Source organism: Dama dama, chromosome 20 (genome assembly GCF_033118175.1).
Source record: "Dama dama isolate Ldn47 chromosome 20, ASM3311817v1, whole genome shotgun sequence".
Lineage (NCBI taxonomy): Eukaryota > Metazoa > Chordata > Mammalia > Artiodactyla > Cervidae > Dama > Dama dama.
Window position 1 is genome coordinate 4,891,617 of NC_083700.1, and position 23,848 is coordinate 4,915,464.

General features: G+C 38.5%; 1 protein-coding gene across 1 annotated transcript in view; it reads left to right on the forward strand.

Annotated features, from left to right (window-relative positions):
- Nucleotides 1-23,848, forward strand: part of TMCO1 (transmembrane and coiled-coil domains 1) — a 64,880-nt gene that overhangs the window by 24,084 nt on the left and 16,948 nt on the right. The window contains exons 4-6 of the mRNA XM_061120212.1: nucleotides 1,191-1,237; nucleotides 2,822-2,889; nucleotides 21,247-21,391. Of these exons, the coding sequence (XP_060976195.1) occupies nucleotides 1,191-1,237; nucleotides 2,822-2,889; nucleotides 21,247-21,391 (260 nt within the window). The remainder of the gene's footprint in view (nucleotides 1-1,190; nucleotides 1,238-2,821; nucleotides 2,890-21,246; nucleotides 21,392-23,848) is intronic.

The window sequence follows — 23,848 nt, forward strand, 5'->3', positions numbered from 1 at the left end:
TTTCCAGTGGTCATGCTTGGACATGAGAGTTGGACCATAAAGAAGGCTGAGTGCTGAAGCATTGATGCTTTCAAATTGTGGTGATTGTCAAGAGAAGACTCTTGAGAGTCCCTTGGACAGAAAGGAATTCAAACCAGTCAGTACTATGGGATATCAGCCCTGATCATTCATTAGAAAGACTGATGCTTAAGCTGAAACACCAGTAGTCTGGCCAGCTGATGCGAAGAGCTGACTCATTGGAAAAGACCCTGATTTGGGGAAAGATTGACGGCAGGAGGAGGAGGGGATGACAGAACGATGTGATGTTGGATGACATCACTAACTCAATGAACATGAATCTGAGCAAAGTCCAGGAGATAGTGGAGGACAGGGAAACCTGGTGTGTTGCAGTTCATGGGGTCGCAAAGAATGGTACACAATTTAGCAACTGAACAACAGCAACAATATTCATGGGATACAGTAAATAAGAGCATTAATGTGTAGCCGAAACCTCTTTAGCAGTTTAGGTTTGGTGTATATAACAATTTTCTTGAAGGGAAAGGGGAAGTCACTCAGTCGTGCCCTACTCTTTGTGACCCCATGGACACTAGCCTGCTCCAAAGCTCCTCCGTCCATGGGATTTTCTAGGCAAGAATACTGAAGTGGGTTGCCGTTTCCTTCTCCAAATTTTCTTGAAATATATGTCAAATTTCCTAGCTTTCCAAGTGACTTAAATATGAAAGTATGCTTATTTTTAGCTTCATTTGATTGTAAGATGAAACAAGCTGAACCTTAACTTTATCTTAATTGGCTTTTAATTTTTTGATGCTATGCTCTCTTAAACTGAAAAAGGGGAAAAGAAACTTGAGGTGGGTAATTAATATTTGAAAAAGTATAGTCGTTATGATTATACCTCCCATTGATGTAATAATAAGATTATATCTTAATGTGCAGAGTTGAAACACTTAATACCAGAGGTAATTTTTAAAATTAAACTTTAAAGATTTTTATTTATTTAAAGTGAACTATTTTAGTGCTCTCCTGCATTTGACTTTTCTGTTAGTACAAAGTGTATAGTATTCCAAGTGTTCAGCTTATCTTATTAGGTGATAACTGAGACAGAAACACTTGTACTCACCAGTCAGTGACGGTTTAACATCTGCTTCTTGCTCAGTGCTGTGTATATTAACCCGTTCATTAATTCCTTGCAGAGCGGCAAGAAGAGAAACTGAAGAATAACAACAGAGATCTGTCAATGGTAAGAGTCCTAAATATAACTTCAGGATAAACTACATGGTTTTCAGCAGAAGACCATGATTTGCATCAAGTACATTGCACTTACCTTTTCAGAAATTTATAGTTATGCATGCTATAAATAATATAATGGGTTTTCCTAGACCAAATAGAAGTGAAAATGTGCTACAGGGCTGAAGCTTCATGTTGGTAATATGAGTAGCTTTTTTTTTTTTTTTAAGGGTGTCTTGAGGTCATAATTTTGTCATTTTCACACAGTTTTTTTTTTAGCTTCTCCCTTATGTTTTCAAATGGAGTCACTTATTTTCTTTTTCTTTCTTATGTTATTACTGAATCTTTGGCTTATGGTGACCTGGTAATCCTATCATAAGAGTTGGAACATCGTAGATGGCCTTTATTCTTTAAGAGGCCTTTTATTCTGAAGGTCAGACATATCATAAAGTGTAAGGAAAAGTGATTTTATTAGCCATTTACTCATTATTTATAAAGAGTAGAGTTTGTTTAAGCATGTCTTTCTGAGGCATAGGTAGGCGAATTTTATGGCTTGACTAATTTTTCTTCCTAATTTCTGTATGTTCAACACAAGACACCTAAACTGTGCAACAGTTACCTTTTGCTTACTGAGAGACCTTTGCTATATTATTTTACCTTCTGTTTCTTAAAACTCTTTTTTTAAAAAAATATTTATTTATTTGTTCATTTATTTGGCTCTCAGGTCTTAGTTGCATCACATGGGATCTTCCCATTGCAATTCACGGACTCTAGTTGTTGCATGCAGGCTTAGTTGCTCCATGGCGTGTGATCTCTTAATTCCCCGCCTGGGGATTGAACTGCATCCCCGGCCTTGCAAGGTGGATTCTTAACTACTGGGCCACCAGGGAAGCCCCTTGAAATTCTTTTTAAGAAAGATTATAATTTAGAAGTGTATTTTTTTGAAAATAGCTTTTCTGTTGTCACAGTTATTCCACGCTCAAGAGACCAAATTTGAAAACTGCAGAAAGCAGAGAAAAAATTTCTGATAAACTGTTAGTCATGTCTTTATGATCTTTTGTTTATTTATACTTTCATGGCACATGTAATTAAGGAAGTAGCTAGCTACATGAAACAAAACACCTTATATGCTTGAACATGTAATCGTTTTTTTCACTTGATCAAGAGGTAGAGGTTGGTAGTCCCAGGCTGGTGTGGCAGCACAGTAGTGTCATTAAAGACTCCAGTTAGCCTTCCTTAGCTTATGTTCGTTTGGTTGTTTGATGTCGCTTTACTGTCAGGAAGTTCTTCATTCCAGACAAGGAGTATGGGCAGAAGGCCTAAAGGGATGCTAGCCAAGTTTGCCCCTTTTAAAAGTTCTGGTTAGTGCTTGTACTTGTCAGTCGTTGGCCAGAATTAGGTCATATGGCCACTCCAGTACGGTTCATCAGAAGGTGACAAGGAGAAGAGGCCTTGGGGGTGGAGGGTAGGTTAGACAACAGGCAGTTTTTTGCCAAGGAGCACCTTTTAAAAATGATATGAGATCAAAATTTGGGGGGTGTGCTTTAGTAGTGGTTTTCCTTTAGTGTGAAGTGACAATTTGTTGATCTCCTTACAGGTTCGAATGAAATCCATGTTTGCAATTGGCTTTTGTTTTACTGCCCTAATGGGAATGTTTAATTCCATGTGAGTATCCTTTTATATGGCTTTATCTAACTTGCCCTGTGTGGCAATTAACTTTCTTGTAATATTTTGATATTTCATATTTACAGAAAAGTTATAGGACTAGTATATCCATTAATCAGATTCACAATTGTTAACATTTTTCCTCATTTGCTTTCTTTTTTTCTGTTTCTCTATATCATAAATATTTGTGCTCATTCATATATTATTTGTATATTTTTCTGAATCTTTCATGAGCTTAATGTGGATTTCATGCCCCTTTATTCATAACTACTAAAAGTATGTGTTACTTAAGAACATGGACATTCTCTTATCCTCAATCCAGTTGTCAAAATTCAGAGAAATTTAATTTTGTTAGAATACAGTTATATGGTAACTTTTTCACCCTCTTAATTTTGAGGATATCTTATGTATAAAGCAAAGACTAAGGTATTATGAGGCCTCTAAAAAGAGTTTAGTATGTCCCTTGGGTTTTTAAGTTCCTTACTAGCAAACTGCTTCCAAATGAAGGCAGTCAGTCATTCAGAGATATTTTGACTCTTAAAATAATCTTAACAACTATAATCTTGTTTAACGATAAGGTAAGTTACTGTTTCCTAAACTAACGTATAGCAGGCCTGAATAATTATGGGACTGACTTTGACAGAAGCTGGGAAAATAGCCAGAGATGACAAGCAGTCATTTATTACCTTTCAAAGCTCTCCTGAGCTATCCCACACGTATTAGGATTTTCCTCTTACTCTTCCTTCTCTTTCTCCTTCTCTTCCCCCCTCCCTGCTTCATTTCTGTCTCTCCCTTCCCTTGTACTCATACCCCCGACACAAGTCTGTTCTCTTCACGCCTGTGAAGTACCTACTTTGTGCCAGGAATTGTGCTAGGTATCAGAATATAACAAATAAGATGTGTTCCCTGCCCTCAACAGTGTCAAAATTTTATGGAAAGAAAAGACCAATAAATTAACACATTAATGGATGTTACTAAACGTAGGTGTGTGAGAAGTACGGTGGGGGAAAAAAGGGACTGGTTAGGTGAGAGACCAAAGGGAATGTCCAAAATTATTTCAGTACAAAATTTCCACTTAACTAGTGATTTTGAAAAGGACCTTTGGAAGATTAAATAACTTGCCCAGGTTATATAGAAGTCTCATAATTTGTAACTTATAACTCTAATCTCAGTATTATTTTTTCACTGCTATGCTTTCTCTTATTTCTTGAATTTATTTCACCATGGATTACCAGTCAAACCAAACACTGAAAGATTTTATAGTTAACTAGCAAGCTTAAGGTTATGACCAACCTAGACAGCATATTAAAAAGCAGAGACATAACTTGGCCAAAAAAGGTCCATCTGGTCAAGGCTATGGTTTTTCCAGTGGTCATGTATGGATGTGAGAGTTGAACTATAAAGAAAGCTGAGTGCCGAAGAATTGATGCTTTTGAACTGTGGTGTTGGAGAAGACTCTTGAGAGTCCCTTGGACTGCAAGGAGAGCCAACCAGTCCATCGTAAAGGAGATCAGTCCTGGGTGTTCATTGGAAGGACTGATGTTAGGACTGATGTTGAAGCTGAAACTTCAATACTTTGACCACCTGATGCGAAGAGCTGACTCATTGGAAAAGACCCTGATGCTGGGAGGGATTGAGGGCGGAAGGAGAAGGGGACGACAGAGGATGAGATGGCTGGATGGCATCACCGACACAGTGGACATGGGTTTGGGTGAACTCCGGGAGTTGGTGATGGACAGGGAGGCCTGGTGTGCTGCAGTTCATGGGGTTGCAGAGTCAGACATGACTGAGCGACTGAACTGAACTGAGCAAGCTTAACTAGTAAGTTAACTAGTAAGCTGTGTGGATCACAACAAACTGGAAAATCCTTAAAGAGATGGAAGTATCAGACCATCTTACCTTACTCCTGAGAAACCTGTATGCAGGTCAAGAAGTGACAGAACCAGACATGGAACAACAGACTGGTTCAAAATTGGGAAAGGAGTATATCAAGGCGGTATATCATCACCCTGCTTATTTAACCTACATGCAAAGTACATCATGCAAAATGCTGGATGATTCACAAGCTAGAATCAAGATTGCCAGGAGAAATATCAATAACTTCAGATATGCAGATGACACCACTCTTATGGCAGAAAGCAAAGGGGAACTAAAGAGCCTCTTGATGAAGTTAAAAGAAGAGCGTGAAAAAGCTGGCTTAGAAGTCAACATTCAGAAAGCTAATATCATGGCATCTGGTCTCATCACTTCATGGCAAATAGATGGGGAAACAATGGAAACAGTGACCTCTTTTATTTTCTTGGGCTCCAAAATTACTTCAGATAGTGACTACAGACATGAAATTAAAAGATGCTTCCTCTTTGGAAGAAAAGATATGACAAACCTAGACAATATATTAAAAAGCAGAAACATTACTTTGCCAATAAAGGTCTATATAGTCAAAGCTATGGTTTTTCTAGTAGTTATGTATGGATTTGGAAGTTGAACAATAAAGGTGGCTGAGTGCAGGAAGAATTGATACTTTTCAGAGTCCCTTGGACTGCAGTGAGATCAAACCAGTCAATCCTAGAAGAAATCAGTCCTGAATATTCATTGGAAGGACTGATGCTGAAGCTGAAGCTCCAGTAGTTTGGCCACCTGATGTGAGGAGCCAACTGATTGGGAAAGACCCTGATGCTGGGAAAGATGGAAGCTAGGAGGAGACCGGGATGCCAGAGCATGAGATGGTTTGATGGCATTACTGACTCAGTGGACATGAATTTGGGCAAGCTCCGGGAGATGGTGAAGGACAGGGAAACCTGGCATGCTGCAGTCCATGGGATTGCAAAAGAGTCACACATGACTGAGCCACTGAACAACAGTAAGCTTCATTGTGGGCCTGTGTGCTCAGTCATGTCCAGCTCTTTGCAACCCCACGGACTGTGGCCCGCCAGCCTCCGCTGTCCATGGAATTTCCCCAGCAATAATACTGGAGTGGATTGCCATTTCTCCCTCCAGGGGATCTTCCCTGACCCAAAAATCAAACCCACATATCCTGCGTCTCCTGCATTACAGGTGAATTCTTTACTGCTGAACCACTGGGGAAGCTTCACTGATACTGATACGACTCAAATACGACTCAAATACTCAAATATTCTTTAATTTGTCACATTCTGGACTGTATAGAGCTGGCTAAGTTTTCATCTATATTTTTTAAATTTGATGTTTAACCTCTATTTTTCTCATACTTCTGATTTTTAAAATAGTATTTTTTTAGGTTAGTGGTTGGTGTGTGTGTGTGTGTGTGTGTGTACAGCTATTCTTAACGGGTCTTGGCTTCTCTTGCTGTGCTGTGTTCAGTCGTGTCTGATTCTTTATTGTGTTATAACTACAACAAATTTGAATCCCTGCTTTGCTTGGAGTTCACCATCTGATTTTACTCCTTAGTCCATGTACAGGTAGGTTCTAGTGAAACAAATTGAGAAATAACTGTGGGGAATATAACTAATATTTTATAATGACTCTAAATGGAGTATAAACTTTAAAAATTGTGAGTCACTATGTTGTACACCTGAAACTTATATAATATTGTAAATCAACCATAACTGAATTTTTTAAAAAAAAATAAAGAGAATGATGGCCATTTCTATCAGTAGTAATGCTATATTATATTCATGTGATTCCCTTTCTTAATGTTATTTGTGAACATATTGTGGTGTGAAAGGCTGCTCTACGGAAGGGACATCTGCTTCAAATATATATACATATTTAATATTTATTTATTTGGCTGTGTTGGGTCTTAGTTGCAGCATATGGGATCTTCACTGTGTCCTGTGGGATGTTCTGTCACAACACATGGACTGTAGTTGTGGCACCCATGGGCTCAGCAGTTGGGATGCACAGACTTAGTTGCCCTTTGGCATATGGGATGTTAGTTCTCCCTGCCAGGGCTTGAACCCACGTTCCCTGCTTTTCACAGTGGATTCTTTTTTGTTGTTGTTCTTTGTTTTTGAAATTTTTACAATGATGTGTTGGCCTGTTGTTTTCTTTCTTGGTGGTATCTTTGTCTTGTTTTAGTATCAGGGTGATGGTGGCCTCATAGAATGAATTTGGGAGTTTTCCTTCCTCTGCAGTTTTCTGGAAGAGTTTGAGCAAGATAGGTGTTAGCTCTTCTCTTGGAGAAGGCAATGGCGACCCACTTCAGTACTCTTGCCTGGAAAATCCCATGGACGGAGGAGCCTGGTAGGCTACAGTCCATGGGGTCACTAAGAGTCGGACACGACAGCGACTTCACTTTCACTTTTCACTTTCATGCATTGGAGAAGGAAATGGCAACCCACTCCAGTGTTCTTGCCTAGAGAATCCCAGGGAAGGGGAAGCCTGGTGGGCTGCCGTCTCTGGGGTCGCACAGGGTCAGACCCGACTGAAGTGACTTAGCAGCAGCAGCTCTTCTCCAAATGTTTGGTAGAATTCACCTGTAAAGCCATCTGGCTCTGGGTTTTTGTTTGTTGGAAGATTTTTGATCACAGTTTCAATTTCAGTGCTTGTGATTGGTCTATTTATGATTTCTGATTCTTCTGAGTTCAGTTTTAGAAGGTTGTAGTTTTCTAAGAACTTGTCCATTTATTCCAGGTTGTCTGTTTTATTGGCATATAGTTGCTTGTAGTAGCCTGTTATGATCCTTTGTATTTCTGCATTGTCTCTTGTAACATCTCCTTTTGCATTTCTAATTTGATTGACTTAAGTCTTTTCCCTTTTCTTCTTGATGAGTCTAGCTAGTGGCTTGTCCATTTTGTTTATTTTCTCAAAGTTTTTTTAGTTTTATTGATCTTCTCAGATGACCATTATATCTACTACTGCGGGCAGAAATCCCTTAGAAGTAATGGAGTAGCCACCATGGTCAACAAAAGAGTCTGAAATGCAGTACTTGGATGCAATCTCAAAAATGACAGAAGATCTCTGTTTGTTTCCAAGGCAAACCATTCAGTATCACGGTAATCCAAGTCTATGCCCCAACCAGTAATGCTGAAGAAGCCGAAGTCGAGCAGTTCTATGAAGACCTACAAGAACTTTTAGAGCTAACACCCAAAAAAGATGTCCTTTTCATTATAGGGGACTGGAATGCAAAAGTAGGTAGTCAGGAAAGAACTGGAGTAACAGGCAAATTTGGCCTTGGAGTACAGAATGAAGCAGGGCAAAGGCTAATAGAGTTTTGCCAAGAGAACACACTGGTCATAGCAAACACCCTCTTCCAACAACACAAGAGAAGACTCTACACATGGACATCACCAGATGGTCAACACCAAAATCAGATTGATTATATTCTTTGCAGCCAAAGATGGAGAAGCTCTATACAGTCAGCAAAAACAAGACCAGGAGCTGACTGTGGCTCAGATCATGAACTCCTTATTGCCAACTTCAGACTTAAATTGAAGAAAGTAGGAAAAACCACTAGACCATTCAGGTATGACCTAAATCAAATCCCTTATTACTATACAGTGGAAGTGAGAAATAGATTTAAGGGTCTAAATCTTATAGACAGAGTGCCTGATGAACTACGGACGGAGGTTCGTGACATTGTACAGGAGACAGGGAGCAAGACCATCCCCATGGAAAAGATATGCAAAAAAGCAAAATGGTTGTCTGAGGAGGCCTTACAAATAGCTGTGAAAAGAAGAGAAGCAAAAAGTAAAGGAGAAAAGGAAAGATATTCCCATCTGAATGCAGAGTTCCAAAGAATAGCTAGGAGAGATAAGAAAGCCTTCCTCAGCGATCAGTGCAAAGAAATAGAGGAAAACAACAGAATGGGAAAGACTAGAGATCTCTTCAAGAAAATTAAAGATACTAAGCGAACATTTCATGCAAAGATGGGCTCGATAAAGGACAGAAATGGTATGGACCTAACAGAAGCAGAAGATATTAAGAAGAGGTGGCAAGAATACACAGAAGAACTGTACAAAAAAGATCTTCATGACCCAGATAATCATGATGGTGTGATCACTCACCTAGAGCCGGACATCCTGGAATGTGAAGTCAAATGGGCCTTAGAAAGCATCACTACGAACAAATCTAGCGAAAGTGATGGAATTCCATTCGAGCTATTTCAAATCCTGAAAGGTGATGCTGTGAAAGTGCTGTGCTCAATATGCCAGCAAATTTGGAAAACTCAGCAGTGGCCACAGGACTGGAAAAGGCCAGTTTTCATTCCAATCCCAAAGGAAGGCAATGCCAAAGAATGCTGAAACTACCACACAATTGCACTCATCTCACACACTAGTAAAGTAATGCTCAAAATTCTCCAAGCCAGGCTTCAACAATAAGTGAACCGTGAACTTCCAGATGTTCAAGCCGGTTTTAGAAAAGGCAGAGGAACCAGAGATCAAATTGCCAACATCCACTGGATCATCAAAAAAGCAAGAGAGTTCCAGAAAAACATCTATTTCTGCTTTTGACTATGCCAAAGCCTTTGACTGTGTAGATCACTATAAACTGTGAAAAATTCTGAAAGAGATGGGAATACCAGACCACCTGACCTGCCTCTTGAGAAACCTATATGCAGCTCAGGAAGCAACAGTTAGAACTGGACATGGAACAACAGACTGGTTCCAAATAGGAAAAGGAGTACGTCAGGGCTGTATATTGTCACCCTGCTTATTTAACTTCTATGCAGACTACATCATGAGAAACTGATGGGCTGGATGAAGCACAAGCTGGAATCAAGATTTCCAGGAGAAATATCAATAACCTCAGACATGCAAACGACACAACCTTTATGGCAGATAGTGAAGAACTAAAGAGCCTCTTGATGAAAGTGAAAGAGGAGAGTGAAAAAGTTGGCTTAAAGCTCAACATTCAGAAAACTAAGATCATTGCATCTGGTCCTGTCACTTCATGGGAAATAGATGGGGAAACAGTGGAAGCAGTGTTTTATTTTTTGGGGGCTCCAAAATCACTGCAGATGGTGATTGCAGCCATGAAATTAAAAGACACTTACTCCTTGGAAGGAAAGTTACGACCAACCTAGATAGCATATTTAAAAACAGAGACATTACTTTGCAAACAAAGGTCCATCTAGTCAAGGCTATGGTTTTTCCAGTAATGTATGGATGTGAGAGTTGGACTGTGAAGAAAGCTGAGCGCAGAAGAATTGATGCTTTTGAACTGTGGTGTTGGAGAAGACTCTTGAGAGTTCTTTGGACTACAAGGAGATCCAACCAGTCCATCCTAAAGGAGACCAGTCCTGGGTGTTCATTGGAAGGACTGATGTTTAAGCTGTAACTCCAATACTTTGGCCACCTCATGCAAAGAGTTGACTCATTGTAAAAGACCCTAATGCTGGGAGGGATTGTGGGCAGGAGGAGAAAGGGACGACAGAGGATGAGATGGCTGGATGGCATCAACGACTCAATGGACGTGGGTTTGGGTGGACTCCGGGAGTTGGTGATGGACAGGGAGGCCTGGGTGTTCTGTGATTCATGGGGTCGCAAGGAGTCAAACACAACTGAGCGACTGAACTGATCTTTGCTATTGTTTTCTTCATTTTTTTTCTATTTATTTCTGCTCTGATATTTATGATTTCTTTCCTTCTACTATCTTTGGGGTTTTTGTCCTTCTTTTTCTAGTTACTTTAGGTGTAAGATCAGGTTGTTGATTTGATGTTTTTCTCATTTCTTGAGGTAGGTTTGTATTTCTGTAAACTTCCCTCTTAGAACTGCTTTTGCTGCATTCTCTAGGTTGGTAAAGAATCCGCCTGCAATGCAGGAGACCCTGGTTTGATTCCTGGGTCAGGAAGATCCACTGCAGAAGGGATAAGCCACCCACTCCAGTATGGTTGGGCTTCCCTTCTGGCTCAACTGGTAATGAATCTGCCTTCAATGTGGGAGACCTGGGTTCCATCTCTGGGTTGGGGAAATCCCAGGAGAAGAGAAAGGCCACCGACTCCAGTATTCTACCCTGGAGAATTCCGTGGACTGTATTGTCCATGGGGTCGCAAAGAGTCACACACAATTGAGCAACTTTCACTAGGTTTTGGATTGTCATATTTTCATTGTCATTTGTTTCTAGATATTTTATAAATTTTCTTTTAGTATCTTCAGTGACCTCTTGGTTATTGAGAAGTGTGTTGTTTAGCCTCCATGTGTTTTTGGGTTTTTTATAGGTTTTCTCCCTGTAGTTAATATCTAGTCTCATAGGTTGTGGTCAGAAAAGATGCTTGATAGGATTTCAGTTTTCTTAAATTTACCAAGGCTTGATTTGTGACCCAAGTTGTGATCTTTCCTGGAGAATGTTTTTTGTTCAGTTGAGAAAAAAGTGGATTTTGCTGTTTTGGGATGGAATGTCCTAAAGATATCAATTAGGGCCATCTGGTGTAATGTGTGCTTTAAGGCTTGTATTATTAATTTTCTGTGCAGATGATCTGTCCTTTGGTGTAAGTGGGGTGTTCAAGTCCCCGACTATTATTGTCTTACTCTTGATTTCCCCTTTTATGGTTCTTAGCATTTGCCTTTTGTATTGAGGTGCTCCTGTATTGCATGCATAAATATTTATAGTTGTTGTATTTTCTCGGATTGATGCCTGCAAGGTGGATTCTTAACCAGTGGACCATCAGGGAAGTCCCTCCAATGTGTTTTTCTCCCAATGTCATATTTTTCCTCTAAGATCAAATCTCTTAGTGCATTTTTTCTCTAATTACGGAATAGTTTCTTACTGGAAAAATTCCAATAATATATAACTGTATAGAATATAAAGTAAAAATCACTCTGCCTTCCTGAAATAGAGTACAGTCCTGTCAAGGCTTGTACTTTTTCTGTATATATACAAACATTTAGATATTTATATATATTAACTTTTATACCCAAAATGACTGTTTTGTAGTCTGCTATAGTTACCTGCGGTGATTTTTAATTTTTATTTATTTTTTAACATGTTTATTTTATTTGGCTATGTCAAGTGTCAGCTGTGGTACACTGGATCTTCACTGCATCATGCGGAATCTTCCATTGTGGTGCAAGGACTGTAGTAGTGTGCGGGCTCCAGAGCATGTGGGCTCAGTAGCCGTGGGGCATGGGCTTAGTTGCTCTGTACCCTGTGGGATCTTAGCTCTCAACCAGGGATCTGAACACGCATCCCCTGCCTTGCAATGCAGATTCTTAACCATTAGACCACCAGGGAAGTCCCCTTATGATAATCTTTAAAATACAGTACATGTAAACTCTGCATAATCATTTTTATTGACTGTAAGTATTCCATTGAATGGATGTGCCTTTACGTATATAATCTTCTATAAATCTTCACACAGAATTTTCACAGGTAGTGTATAGACCAGTTATACGTTTACTTATTTTCTCCCCATGTATATCCTACAAATATTGCTTGGGTAAAGTTTTGATAGAAATTTTTCTCTGGAATGTTGCTTTTTGTTTGGCTGTGCTTTGTGGTGTTGGGGAATCTCAGTTTCCCAACCAGAGATTGAACCTAGACCCATGGCAGTGAGAGCATAGAGCCCTAACAACTGGGCCACCAGGAAATTCCCCTAGAAGAGTTTTTATTAATTTTTATTTTTTGATTACTGTCCCCAGGGCTTGTGGATGGTTCTTTCTGTGTATATTTGTCATCACTAGAAATTATGTGTCTGTTTAATATTTGTAAATCTAATAGTTGAAAAATAATATTTTTTTAAATTTGCATTTTTGGTGTGGTTTAGCATCTTTTCATTTATTTATTATGCTTTTACTATTTCTAAATTTCTAGTTCATATTCTTCCCCTTATTTTGTTTTTACAAGAATTCTTTACATATTAAGACTGTTAAACTCTCCTTTTGGAGATACATGGACAGTATTAATTTTTATGTCACTTTTCTGTTGTGTAAATAGTACCTTTCTTATACCAGATTATATAGTTTTTCTTTTTTTATATTTAAATTTTGTTTCATCTGTAATTTATTTTGGTGTTTAGTTTCCAACTTTACCAAGCTCTTAGCTGTTGTCAGTAGTAGGTAGGGAGTAAATAATATGTTTTCCCTAATGATTTGAAATGACTGGTTTATGATATATCACCTAGCTTCTGAACCTTATGCTTCAGATCTATGCAGTAGATCTTAACCAGGAATGTACATCAGAAACAAAGAATTTTGGTTCCAAAATTCTAAAAGAAGAATTTTCTTATGCTAGTGAGACACAAATACTTCTAAAAAATTCACACAATATAGAATAATGTAGAATAAAAAGTGAAAGTGAACCCAAATGAGTTGAAAACTTATGTCCACCCAGAAACTTCACGCAGCTTTATTGATAATTGTCATAACTTGGAAGTAATCAATTGATAAATGGGTAAATTGTGGGAATATCCATACAGTGGAATATTATTCATTGCTAAAAAGAAATAGGCTGTTGGCCTTGTGAAGGCATGAAGGAACCTTAAACACATACTATTAAGTGAAAGAAATCAATCTGAAAAGGCTACATGCTATATGATTGCAACTATATGACATTATGGGCTTCCCTGGTGGCTCAGAGGTTAAAGCGTCTGCCTGTGATGCGGGAGACCCGGGTTCGATCCCTGCGTTGGGAAGATCCCCTGGAGAAGGAAATGGCAACCCACTCCAGTATTTTTGCCTGGAAAATCCCATGGACTGAGGAGCCTGGTAGGCTACAGTCCACGGGGTCGCAAAGAGTCGGACACGACTGAGCGACTTCACTTTCACTATACAACATTATAGAAAAGATACAACTATGGCCGCTGCTGCTAAGTCTCTTCAGTCGTGTCCGACTCTGTGCAACCCCATAGACGGCAGCCCACCAGGCTCCCCCGTCCCTGGGAGTTCTCCAGGCAAGAACACTGGTGTGGGTTGCCATTTCCTTCTCCAATGCATGAAAGTGAAAGGTGAAAGTGAAGTCACTCAGTGGTGTCTGACTCTTAGCGACTCCATGGACCGCAGCTCACCAGGTTCCACCGTTCATGGGATTCTCCAGGCAAGAGTACTGGAGTGGCTTGCCATTGCCTTCTCAAAACTATGGAGATGTAGTAAAAAGATCAGTGGTTGCCAGGAATCAGGTATGAGGGAGGGATGAATAAGCAGAGCACAGAGGATTTTTTTTTAAGTGTAAAACTATTCTGTGTGATACTTAATGGTGATAAATTTTGCTGTACATTTATTAAAACCCAAGAATGGTTCTTGCCTGGTCATTCAGTGACTAAGACTCCACGCTCCCAATGCAGGGGGTCCCGGTTCAATCGCTGGTCAGGGAACTAGATCCTGCATGCCGCCACTAAAGATTCTGCATGCCACAGTGAAGACCCAGAACAGCCAAATAAATAAATAAGTACTAAAAAAAGAAAGAAAGAAGAGTGAACCCTAATGTAAACTATGGAATTTGGCTAATAATGAAGTACCATTGTAACTTACCAGTTGGCAGTTGAATAATGCTTCCAGAAACATCTGTGTGGAGGTTTTTTTTTGTGAACATATTTTCTGCTCCTTTGGATAGATAACAAAGAGCATGATTACTGGAATGTATTCATGTTTTTTCTTTCTCCTGATATTTATGTCCTGTACATTTAAAAATAAATATATATATATATTTCTTGTGTCTAGGATTGTGAGCACCTAGAAGTTAAAGGCTGTAATTGTTTTTATAAGCCCTCATGTGAAATTAAAAGTCTAATACATATTTTGGGACTTCCCCAGTATAAGACTGTTTTTCAGTGCAGGGGATGTGAGTTCGACCCCTGGTTGGGAAACTGAGAGCCCGCCTTCCTTACAGCCAAAAAAACCCAAAACATAAACAATATTGTAGCAAATTCAGTAAAAACTTTAAAAATGATCCACATCAAAAAAAGTCTTAAAAAAAGTTCTAGTACATATTTTGATTGTACTGAACAATCACTGTTCTTTAGCATAATTTCTCTTAGTTTCACCTTGATCATCTGTTTATTGTAGAATGGAATACATTGTCTATAACACCCATTTTCATCTTAAAATGTGTTGATAAGAAAAAAGCCTCAGCTTAGACTATATGGGAAGGACTTGAGCTCCTAGATTGCCAGAGAAGCAATAGGAGGTACTATATTTAATTATTATCAATTATTTATTTCTCTTTAATTTCTCTTCTGGAATATTTCCATACAGCCAAACCATTATAATCTTAGAAGCGATCTTTAAAGTCATTTGACACATTACTTCTGTGTCAGTACAGAAATCCCTCCAATAACACCTCTAGCAGATAATTTTCCATCCTCTTTTTAATTATTTTCAACAGTGAGGAGCTTGATGGTTTCTGACATATAGTTTATCAGTAGTATGTAGGGTTTGCAAGTGGTTCCTTTTATTGGGCCAAAATACACCTTCTTGTTCTGTTCATAAGTAGTGGTCCTTCCCTTTGGAATTGCAGAAAGTATACTTGGAGAAATAATCAACCTATTATAAGCCATGTCTCTCTTTGTACTTTTTTCTTTCTCTCCCCAACTCTTTTCATTATTAGGCTAGACACCAGTTCACTTAGGTATTCCTGTAGCAAGCTTCCAATCTCCTGTAAAACTTAATTTGAAGGGTTTTTTTAAATTCATTTTGTGGCTGGTCTAAAGACTCATTCAATACTAAATTTTCAGTTTCACGTAAATGAATAATTTGCTTATAGAACATAAAAGATTTTCTCTTCTTTCTTTAAATTTTTTTTTTACTTTTATTTATTTATTTGGCTGTGCCACTGGGCATGTGGGATCTTAGTTCCCCCACCAGGAACCCATGCCCCCTGCAGTGGAAGTGTGGAATCGTAACCACTGGACTGCCAGGGAAGTCCCTTCTCTCTTTTTTAAAAGCCTTTTCCAGCTTTATTGAGATATATAGTTGACATATAATATAGAATACTGTGTATGTTTAAGATGTATAGAGTGATAGTTTGGTACATATATTGGTGCATATTTTGCAAAATGGTTACCACAATAAGTTTAGTTAACAAATCCTTCACATAAATATCAGTTTGTTGTGGTGGTGGTAAGACTAATTAAGATTTATTCTTAGCAACTTTCAAGTATATAGTACAGTAGTATTAAATATAGTTACTGTTCTGTACATTAGATGCCCAGAACTTATTCATCTTAAAACTGGAAGTTTGTACCCTTTGACCAACATCTCCCTGTTTCTCTCACCTCCCCATCCTCTGGCAACCACCAATCTAGTTCTCTAAGAGTTAAGCTTTTTTTAGATTCCACATATAAGTGATCTCAGACAGTGTTTGTCTTTCTCTGTCAGACTTGTGTACAGTATACATATACATGTATAGATGTGTGTGTGTGTGTGTATATATATATATGTATTATTCACATTTCCTTTATCCATCCGTCTGCTGGTGGCACTTAGGTAGTTTGCATATCTTAGTTGTTATGAATACTCCTGCAGTGACATGGGAGTACAGATCTCTCTGAGATAGTAGTTTATTTCAATTCCTTTGGCCAAATAGCTAGAAATGGGATTTCTGAATCATATGGTAGTTCTGTTTTTAATTTTTTGAGGAATATTCATGTTGTTTTTCATAGTGGCTGTACCAATTTACATTCCTACAAATAGTGCCCAGCATTTGTTATCTCTTGTCCTTTTGGTAATAGTCATTCTAACAAGTAAGAGGTGAAATCACATGGCTTTAATTTGCATTTCCTTGATGGTTAGTAGTATTGACCATCTTTTCATGTACTTCTTAGCCATTTGTATGTCTTTTTCAGAAAAATGCCTATTCAGATCCTCTGCCCTCTTTTTAATTGGATTATTTGGGAGGGTTTTGCTATTGTACAAATCCTTATATATCTTGGATATTAACTCCTTAACAGATACATGGTTTACAAATATTTTCTCTTATTCCATAGTGTCCATTTTCATTTTGTTGTTTCACTTGCTGAGCAGAAGCTTTTTTGTTTGATGTGGTCATTTGTTGAGTTTTGTTGCTTGTGCTTTTGGTGTCATATCCAAAAGATCTTTGCCAAGAGCTATATCAAGGAGCTTTTCCCCAATGTTTCCTTCTAGAAGTTTCATGGTTTCAGATCTCATGTTTAAGTTCTTAATCCATTTGAGTTAACTTTTGTGGATAGTTTTTGATAGGGGTCTGGTGTCATTCTTTTGTGTGTGAACATCCAGTTTACCCAGCATCATTTACTGAAGAGACTATTCTTCTCCCCTTGAGAATTCTTTGCTCCCTTGTCAAATGCTAGTGGACAGGGTTTATTTCTGGGCTCTTCATTCTGTTCCATTGGTCCACATGTCTGTCTTTATGCCAGTGTCATATTTGTTTGATGACTGCACATTTGAAATCGGGAAGTTTGGTGCCTCCAGCTTTCTCCAAGACTACTTTGCCTATTCAAGATCTTTTGTGATTCCATATGAGTTTTAGTATTGATTTTTCTATTTTCTATTTTTGTGAAAAGTAGAATTTTGATAAGAGATTATATTGGATCTAGGGATGACTTTGGATAGTATGGACATGTTTTTTCTTTTTAATATTATTTATTTATTCTGCTGGTTGGATCTTTGTTGGGGTGCTTAGGCTCAATAGTTGTAGCACACAGGCTTAGTTCCCCTGTAACACATGGGCTCTAAGTTCCCCAGCCAGGGGTCAAACCCATAGCCCTCACATTGCAAGGCAAATTCTTAACCACTGGACTACCAGGGAAGTTCCAGTATGGACATTTTAACAATATTAATTTTTCCAATCTATGAATGTGGATATCTTCCCATATATTTGTGTCATCTTCAATTTATCAGTGTCTTACAATTTTTAGCATAAATATCTTTCACTTCCTTGATTAACTTTGATTAAATAAATTAATTACACTAATGATGCTATTGTAGATGGGATTTTTTTTTTTTTTTTTTTTTTTTTGTATAGGGCTTCCCTGATAGCTCAGTTGGTAAAGAATCCACCTGCAATGCAGGAGACCCCAGTTTGATTCTTGGATCGGGAAGATCCTCTGCAGAAGGGATAGACTATCCACTCTAGTATCCTTAGGCTTCCCTTGTGGCTCAGCTGGTAAAGAATCTGCCTGCAATGCAGAAGACCTGGGTTTGACCCCTGGGTTCGGAAGATCCCTTGCAGAAGGGAATAGCTACCCACTCCAGTATTCTGGCATGGAGAATTCCATTGTCTGTATAGTCCATGGGGTCGCAAAGAGTTGGACACAACTGAGCAATTTTCACTTAATAGGTCATAGATGTGCAACTGATTTTTGTAGGTTGATTTCTGTCTTGAAACTTTACTGAATTCATTTGTTAGTTGTAAAAGGTTTTTGTTTTGGTTACAATTTCAAATTAAAAATAACAAGAAATAAAATGACTATAGAAGGTGAATTTGGGGGTGCATATGTTAGCGATAAGAAGGATAAACATTTTTGTCCATATTTATTTCAGCCCTGCTTCTCACAGTTAACTCTATAGAAAAATAGTAGAGTGTCATATGTAGAACCAGCATACTGTAAACAGCGTATATATAACCAGGAAATATTGCAACAACTATATATCATACTTCTTATGAGTAAATGGGACTATCTCCTCCTGGAAAAGTTATTTCTTTTGTTTTGCTTTTATGAGGTTAGTAGACAAGAATGATTACTTCTTATGGATCTTTCAATATTTTTTGTCATATCCAAGTAACAGCACTTCATGATTGAGCCCTTTCCCTGTGTAAATATATACTAGGAAGGCAGTTCAAAGTAGTAAGTGGATAATCATATGTATTTATAGAATATGTCTATTTCATTCTGTTCTATTTTCTTTGGAGTTCAGCTATGTAAGAAGCTCGCAATAGTTTATATGGATGGATATTTAGGAATTTTTTTTCTCCAAAGGAAAAGATAGTAATGCTACCTCTCTTTTCCCTCTCCCTCTGTAGAAACATTCTAAACACCAAGCATTTTTTTTAAAGGGAATGTTCTTGGACTTCCCTGGTGGTACAGTGTATAAGAATCTGCCTGTCAGTGCAGGGGACACAGGTTGGATCCCTGGTCTGGGAAGATTGCACATACCACAGAGCAGCTAAACCCATGTACCACAACTACTGAACCTGGATTCTAGAGCCCATGCTTCATGACTGTTGAGCCTGTGCTTTAGAACCTGGGAACCTCAGCTGCTGAGCCAGGCGCTGCAGTTACTGAAGTCTGCGTCTGGCTCTGTGCTCCGCAGCAAGAGCAGTCCCCGCAATGAGAAGCCACGTGTCACACCAGAGACTGGCCTCTGCTTACCACAGCTGGAGAAGGTTCACATGCCGCAGTGAGGACCTCCACAACCAAAGATGGATAAGATAAATACATGCCTTTTTTTTTTGTTTTGTTTTATTTTATTTTTTTTAATTTTTATTATTATTATTTTTTTTTTCCAGTGGGTTTTGTCATACATTGATATGAATCAGCCATGGATTTACATGTATTCCCAATCCCGATCCCCCCCTCCCACCTCCCTCTCCACCCGATTCCTCTGGGTCTTCCCAGTGCACCAGGCCCGAGCACTTGTCTCGTGCATCCCACCTGGGCTGGTGATCTGTTTCACCATAGATAGTATACATGCTGTTCTTTTGAAATATCCCACCCTCACATTCTCCCACAAAGTTCAAAAGTCTGTTCTGTATTTCTGTGTCTCTTTTTCTGTTCTGCATATAGGGTTATCGTTATCACCTTTCTAAATTCCATATACATGTGTCAGTATGCTGTAATGTTCTTTATCTTTCTGGCTTACTTCACTCTGTATAATGGGCTCCAGCTTCATCCATCTCATTAGGACTGGTTCAAATGAATTCTTTTTAATGGCTGAGTAATATTCCATGGTGTATATGTACCACAGCTTCCTTATCCATTCATCTGCTGATGGGCATCTAGGTTGCTTCCATGTCCTGGCTATTATAAACAGTGCTGCGATGAACATTGGGGTGCACGTGTCTCTTTCACATCTGGTTTCCTCAGTGTGTATGCCCAGAAGTGGGATTGCTGGGTCATATGGCAGTTCTATGTCCAGTTTTTTAAGAAATCTCCACACTGTTTTCCATAGCGGCTGTACTAGTTTGCATTCCCACCAACAGTGTAAGAGGGTTCCCTTTTCTCCACACCCTCTCCAGCATTTATTGCTTGTAGACTTTTGGATAGCAGCCATCCTGACTGGCATGTAATGGTACCTCATTGTGGTTTTGATTTGCATTTCTCTAATAATGAGTGATGTTGAGCATCTTTTCATGTGTTTGTTAGCCATCTGTATGTCTTCTTTGGAGAAATAATACATGCCTTTTAAAAGCAAATGTTCTAGACATTCTAACTGGAAGAAAAGACTTTCCGATAATTTAACTGATGCGGTCGTATAATTTTCTAATATTGTGAAGTGTCACTATCCTTAATCACATTAATTTTGTAATTCTCATTGTCTGATTATACAACTTATTGAAAAGTATAAAAGAAGCTCATGTCCCCAGCACCTCAAAATAAACACTGATACATGCTGCTTCTAGCTTTTTTATAAGCTTTTTCTCTTTTCAAAACATTTTTTCTTTTCTGTTTTAGAAAAAATTAAAGGAATTAATTTCAAATATTACAAGTATTTTAAAAATTATCTCAGAATATTATGTATACTATTTTTCGTTCACCACTGTGTATATTCCATGAATTTCAGTTTAAGGTGTATACTGAGGATCTTTGACTCTTGAAAAGGGGATTCTTAAAATCTTATTGATGTCATGGTTTAGAACAGTGCTTCTCAAAAGTATGGTTTGGGGAATGCTGGCAGTCTCAGACTTTTAGGAGGTCCTTGAGGTAAAAATTATTGTAATAATTCTAAGATTTATTTTTGCCTTCTTCATTTTCATTCTCTCATGAATGTATGGTGGAATTTTCCAAAGGCTTCATTATACATTATATCATTATACAAAGGGTGTATAATGTTGTAACAGCCCAAGTAATGAAGCAGCTATGAGACTAAGCGGGAGGAAGGAAGAAGCCTTTCTGCTCGGTGAACTCTTTCTCTGTATGAAAATAATGCTATTTTCCATAAAAATACTTGTGTTAACACATATTGAATATTGCTGTCTTTTAAATGATTTGACAAATATTTAAAATTTTCTCAGTTTTAATTTATTAAATAGTAATATTGGTAATAGATGAAACCGTTTTGGAGTCCTCAATACTTTTTCAGCATGTTAAATATCCTGATATCAAAAAAACGAAGAATCTCTAGTTTAGAAAAAGATGAATGGGAAAAAAAAAATCCTTATACTACAAGTATATTTTTAGAATATCACCATTTCTTCATTTTTTAGAGATCAAGAGACTTAAAGTTCTGTTTCTGTCCCAGATTCTTCTCTGGAACTAAGTTCGTCAAGTCTTCTGAAAATAACAGTTCTCTGTTCTTTCCTTTTTAGATTTGATGGTAGAGTGGTGGCGAAGCTCCCTTTCACCCCCCTTTCCTACATCCAAGGACTGTCTCACCGGAATCTGCTTGGGGATGACACCACAGACTGCTCCTTCATCTTCCTGTATATTCTCTGTACCATGTCGATTCGACAGGTGAGTGCCCACATCGTCTACTTAATGTGTACATCCTTTCTTGCTCTCACACCCTAAATTAACGTCTGTTTCTCTAATACCGGAAGTGTCTACCTGTTGCTACTGAGATCTTTCAGTTGCTTGTTTCAGAATTCCAGAGTATCATCTGAAACTGTTTTAAATGTATATAGGTTTAGATTACTGATCCTTAGGGATGGAAAGTAGTCATAAAGTCACACATGGTTTTCAACTCATTTTGAAGAAAGCTCTCAAGTTTCTTCTTTATTGCGGCTATCTAAAGGTAGAAAAGCAGAGTGGATTTTGCCTTCCCACTATCATTTCTTCTTTATTATTCACCGTTGCCTTTTGGCACTTCAGGAACACAAGTAAACTTAATAATTTGGTGACTTTAAGTTAGTCACAATTGAGGTAAAGTCTGAATTGTAGAATTTACATTCAGGCAACATGATGGCCAAATATTCATAGTGAAAAAGAGTGAGAACTAAGTCAGGTAGGATTATGAGAACCTGGAAGAGAGACTTAGCGTTCAGTTAGTGGCAGACGATTCAGGCAGCAAGGTTGAAGTAATAAAGTGGCTTTTGAGTGGGACTTTAAAAAATAAGAGAGGTTAAAGTCTCTTGCTCTAGAACTCTTCATATTTCAGAGCATTATTCAGTGTTTGAACATACTATCATTCAGCAGGCATTATAGTGGGGAAGTTGGCACATGCAATAAATATGAACATGATTATTTCAGTGTTTGTTACATAAATGATTCAGAGTTGTTTTTCTTCTTCCTCTGAATATTGTCTGTGGCAGCAGGTTTTTTGATTGGTCTGACATGTCTGAATCAATAGGAAATGGAATTATAATTAGAAATTCACAAAGATCTTCATGATCTTAGCACTTAATGCTCTCCCTACCTCATCTCTCACCTCATCCAGCACTGCAACCATTCTGACTTATCTGGCAGTTTTCATTTTCCACTCACCCAGACTTGCTTTTTGTGAATATTCTTTCTTCTATCTGGATGCTTCCCACCTTCTTATTTTGCATGTTAAATGCAACCTAGTTTGCAGGCTTCCTGGAATCATTTTCTGATACTTACTGCTTCTGAAGGATAGATGTGAAGGGGACATGACCACATGCAGAAATAACAGAAAATGATTAGAGTAGTCTAGTAAAAAATCACTTTGTTCTAAATTATCACAGTGCTGAATGATTGAAGAGGGGACAAAGTTGAGAAATATATAGAGGTAAGCTAGCAGAACTTAATCATTAATTTAATGTGAGAAAGGAGAAACTAAGGTGACTTCAACATTATGGTCTTGGTGACCGAATGGAGGATGCGAAAAGAGGAAAGAGAAGTAGGTTGGTTGGAAGACATGCTGTTTGAGTTGTCTGTGGGGCAGTTAAGTGGGTGTGTCCAGCAGGAAGTTGTATTCTTGTGATGTTGTTCAGTCACTCTGTCGTGTCTGACTCTTAGCGACCCCATGGACTGCAGCACAGCAGGCTCCTCTGTCCTTCACTATCTCCCAGAGTATGCTCAAACTCACGTCCATTGAGTTGGTGATGCCATCCAACCCCTCATCCTGTGTCGCTCCCTTCTCCTCCTGCCCACGGTCTTTCCCAGCATCTTGTGTAACTGAGGTGTGTACTGCATCTTTTGAAATGCTTTAGCATTTTGGCATATCCAAGGTAAAACCCAAGACTGTGACAACATGATTCTCTGTTGGTTTAATAGAGGTCATCAATAACTAGACTATTGCTCTTAAATTTAAGAATGAGATATTAAAATTATAACTAGGGACAAAATATTAATGTGAAGTCAAGTGGGCCTTAGGAAACATCACTGCAAACAAAGCTAGTGGAGGTGATTGAATTCCAGTTGAGCTATTTCAAATCCTGAAAGATGATGCTGTGAAAGTGCTGCACTCAATATGCCAGCAAATTTGGAAAACTCAGCAGTGGCCACAGGACTGGAAAAGGTCAGTTTTCATTCCAATCCCAAAGAAAGGCAATGCCAAAGAATGCTCAAACTATCGCACAATTGCACTCATCTCACACGCTAGTAAAGTAATGCTCAAAATTCTCCAAGCCAGGCTTCAGCAATACATGAACCGTGAACTTCCAGATGATTTTAGGAAAGGCAGAGGAACCAGAGGTCAAATTGCCAACACCTGCTGGATCATCGAAAAAGCAACAGAGTTCCAGAAAAACATCTATTTCTGCTTTATTGACTATGCCAAAGCCTTTGACTATGTGAATCACAATAAACTGTAGAAAATTCTTAAAGAGATGGGAATACCAGACCACCTGACCTGCCTCTTGAGAAACCTGTATGCGGGTCAGGAAGCAACAGTTAGAACTGGACATGGAACAATAGACTGTTTCCAGATGGGAAAAGGAGTACGTCAAGGCTGTATGTTGTCACCCTGCTTATTTAACTTATATGCAGAGTATCAATAACCTCAGATAT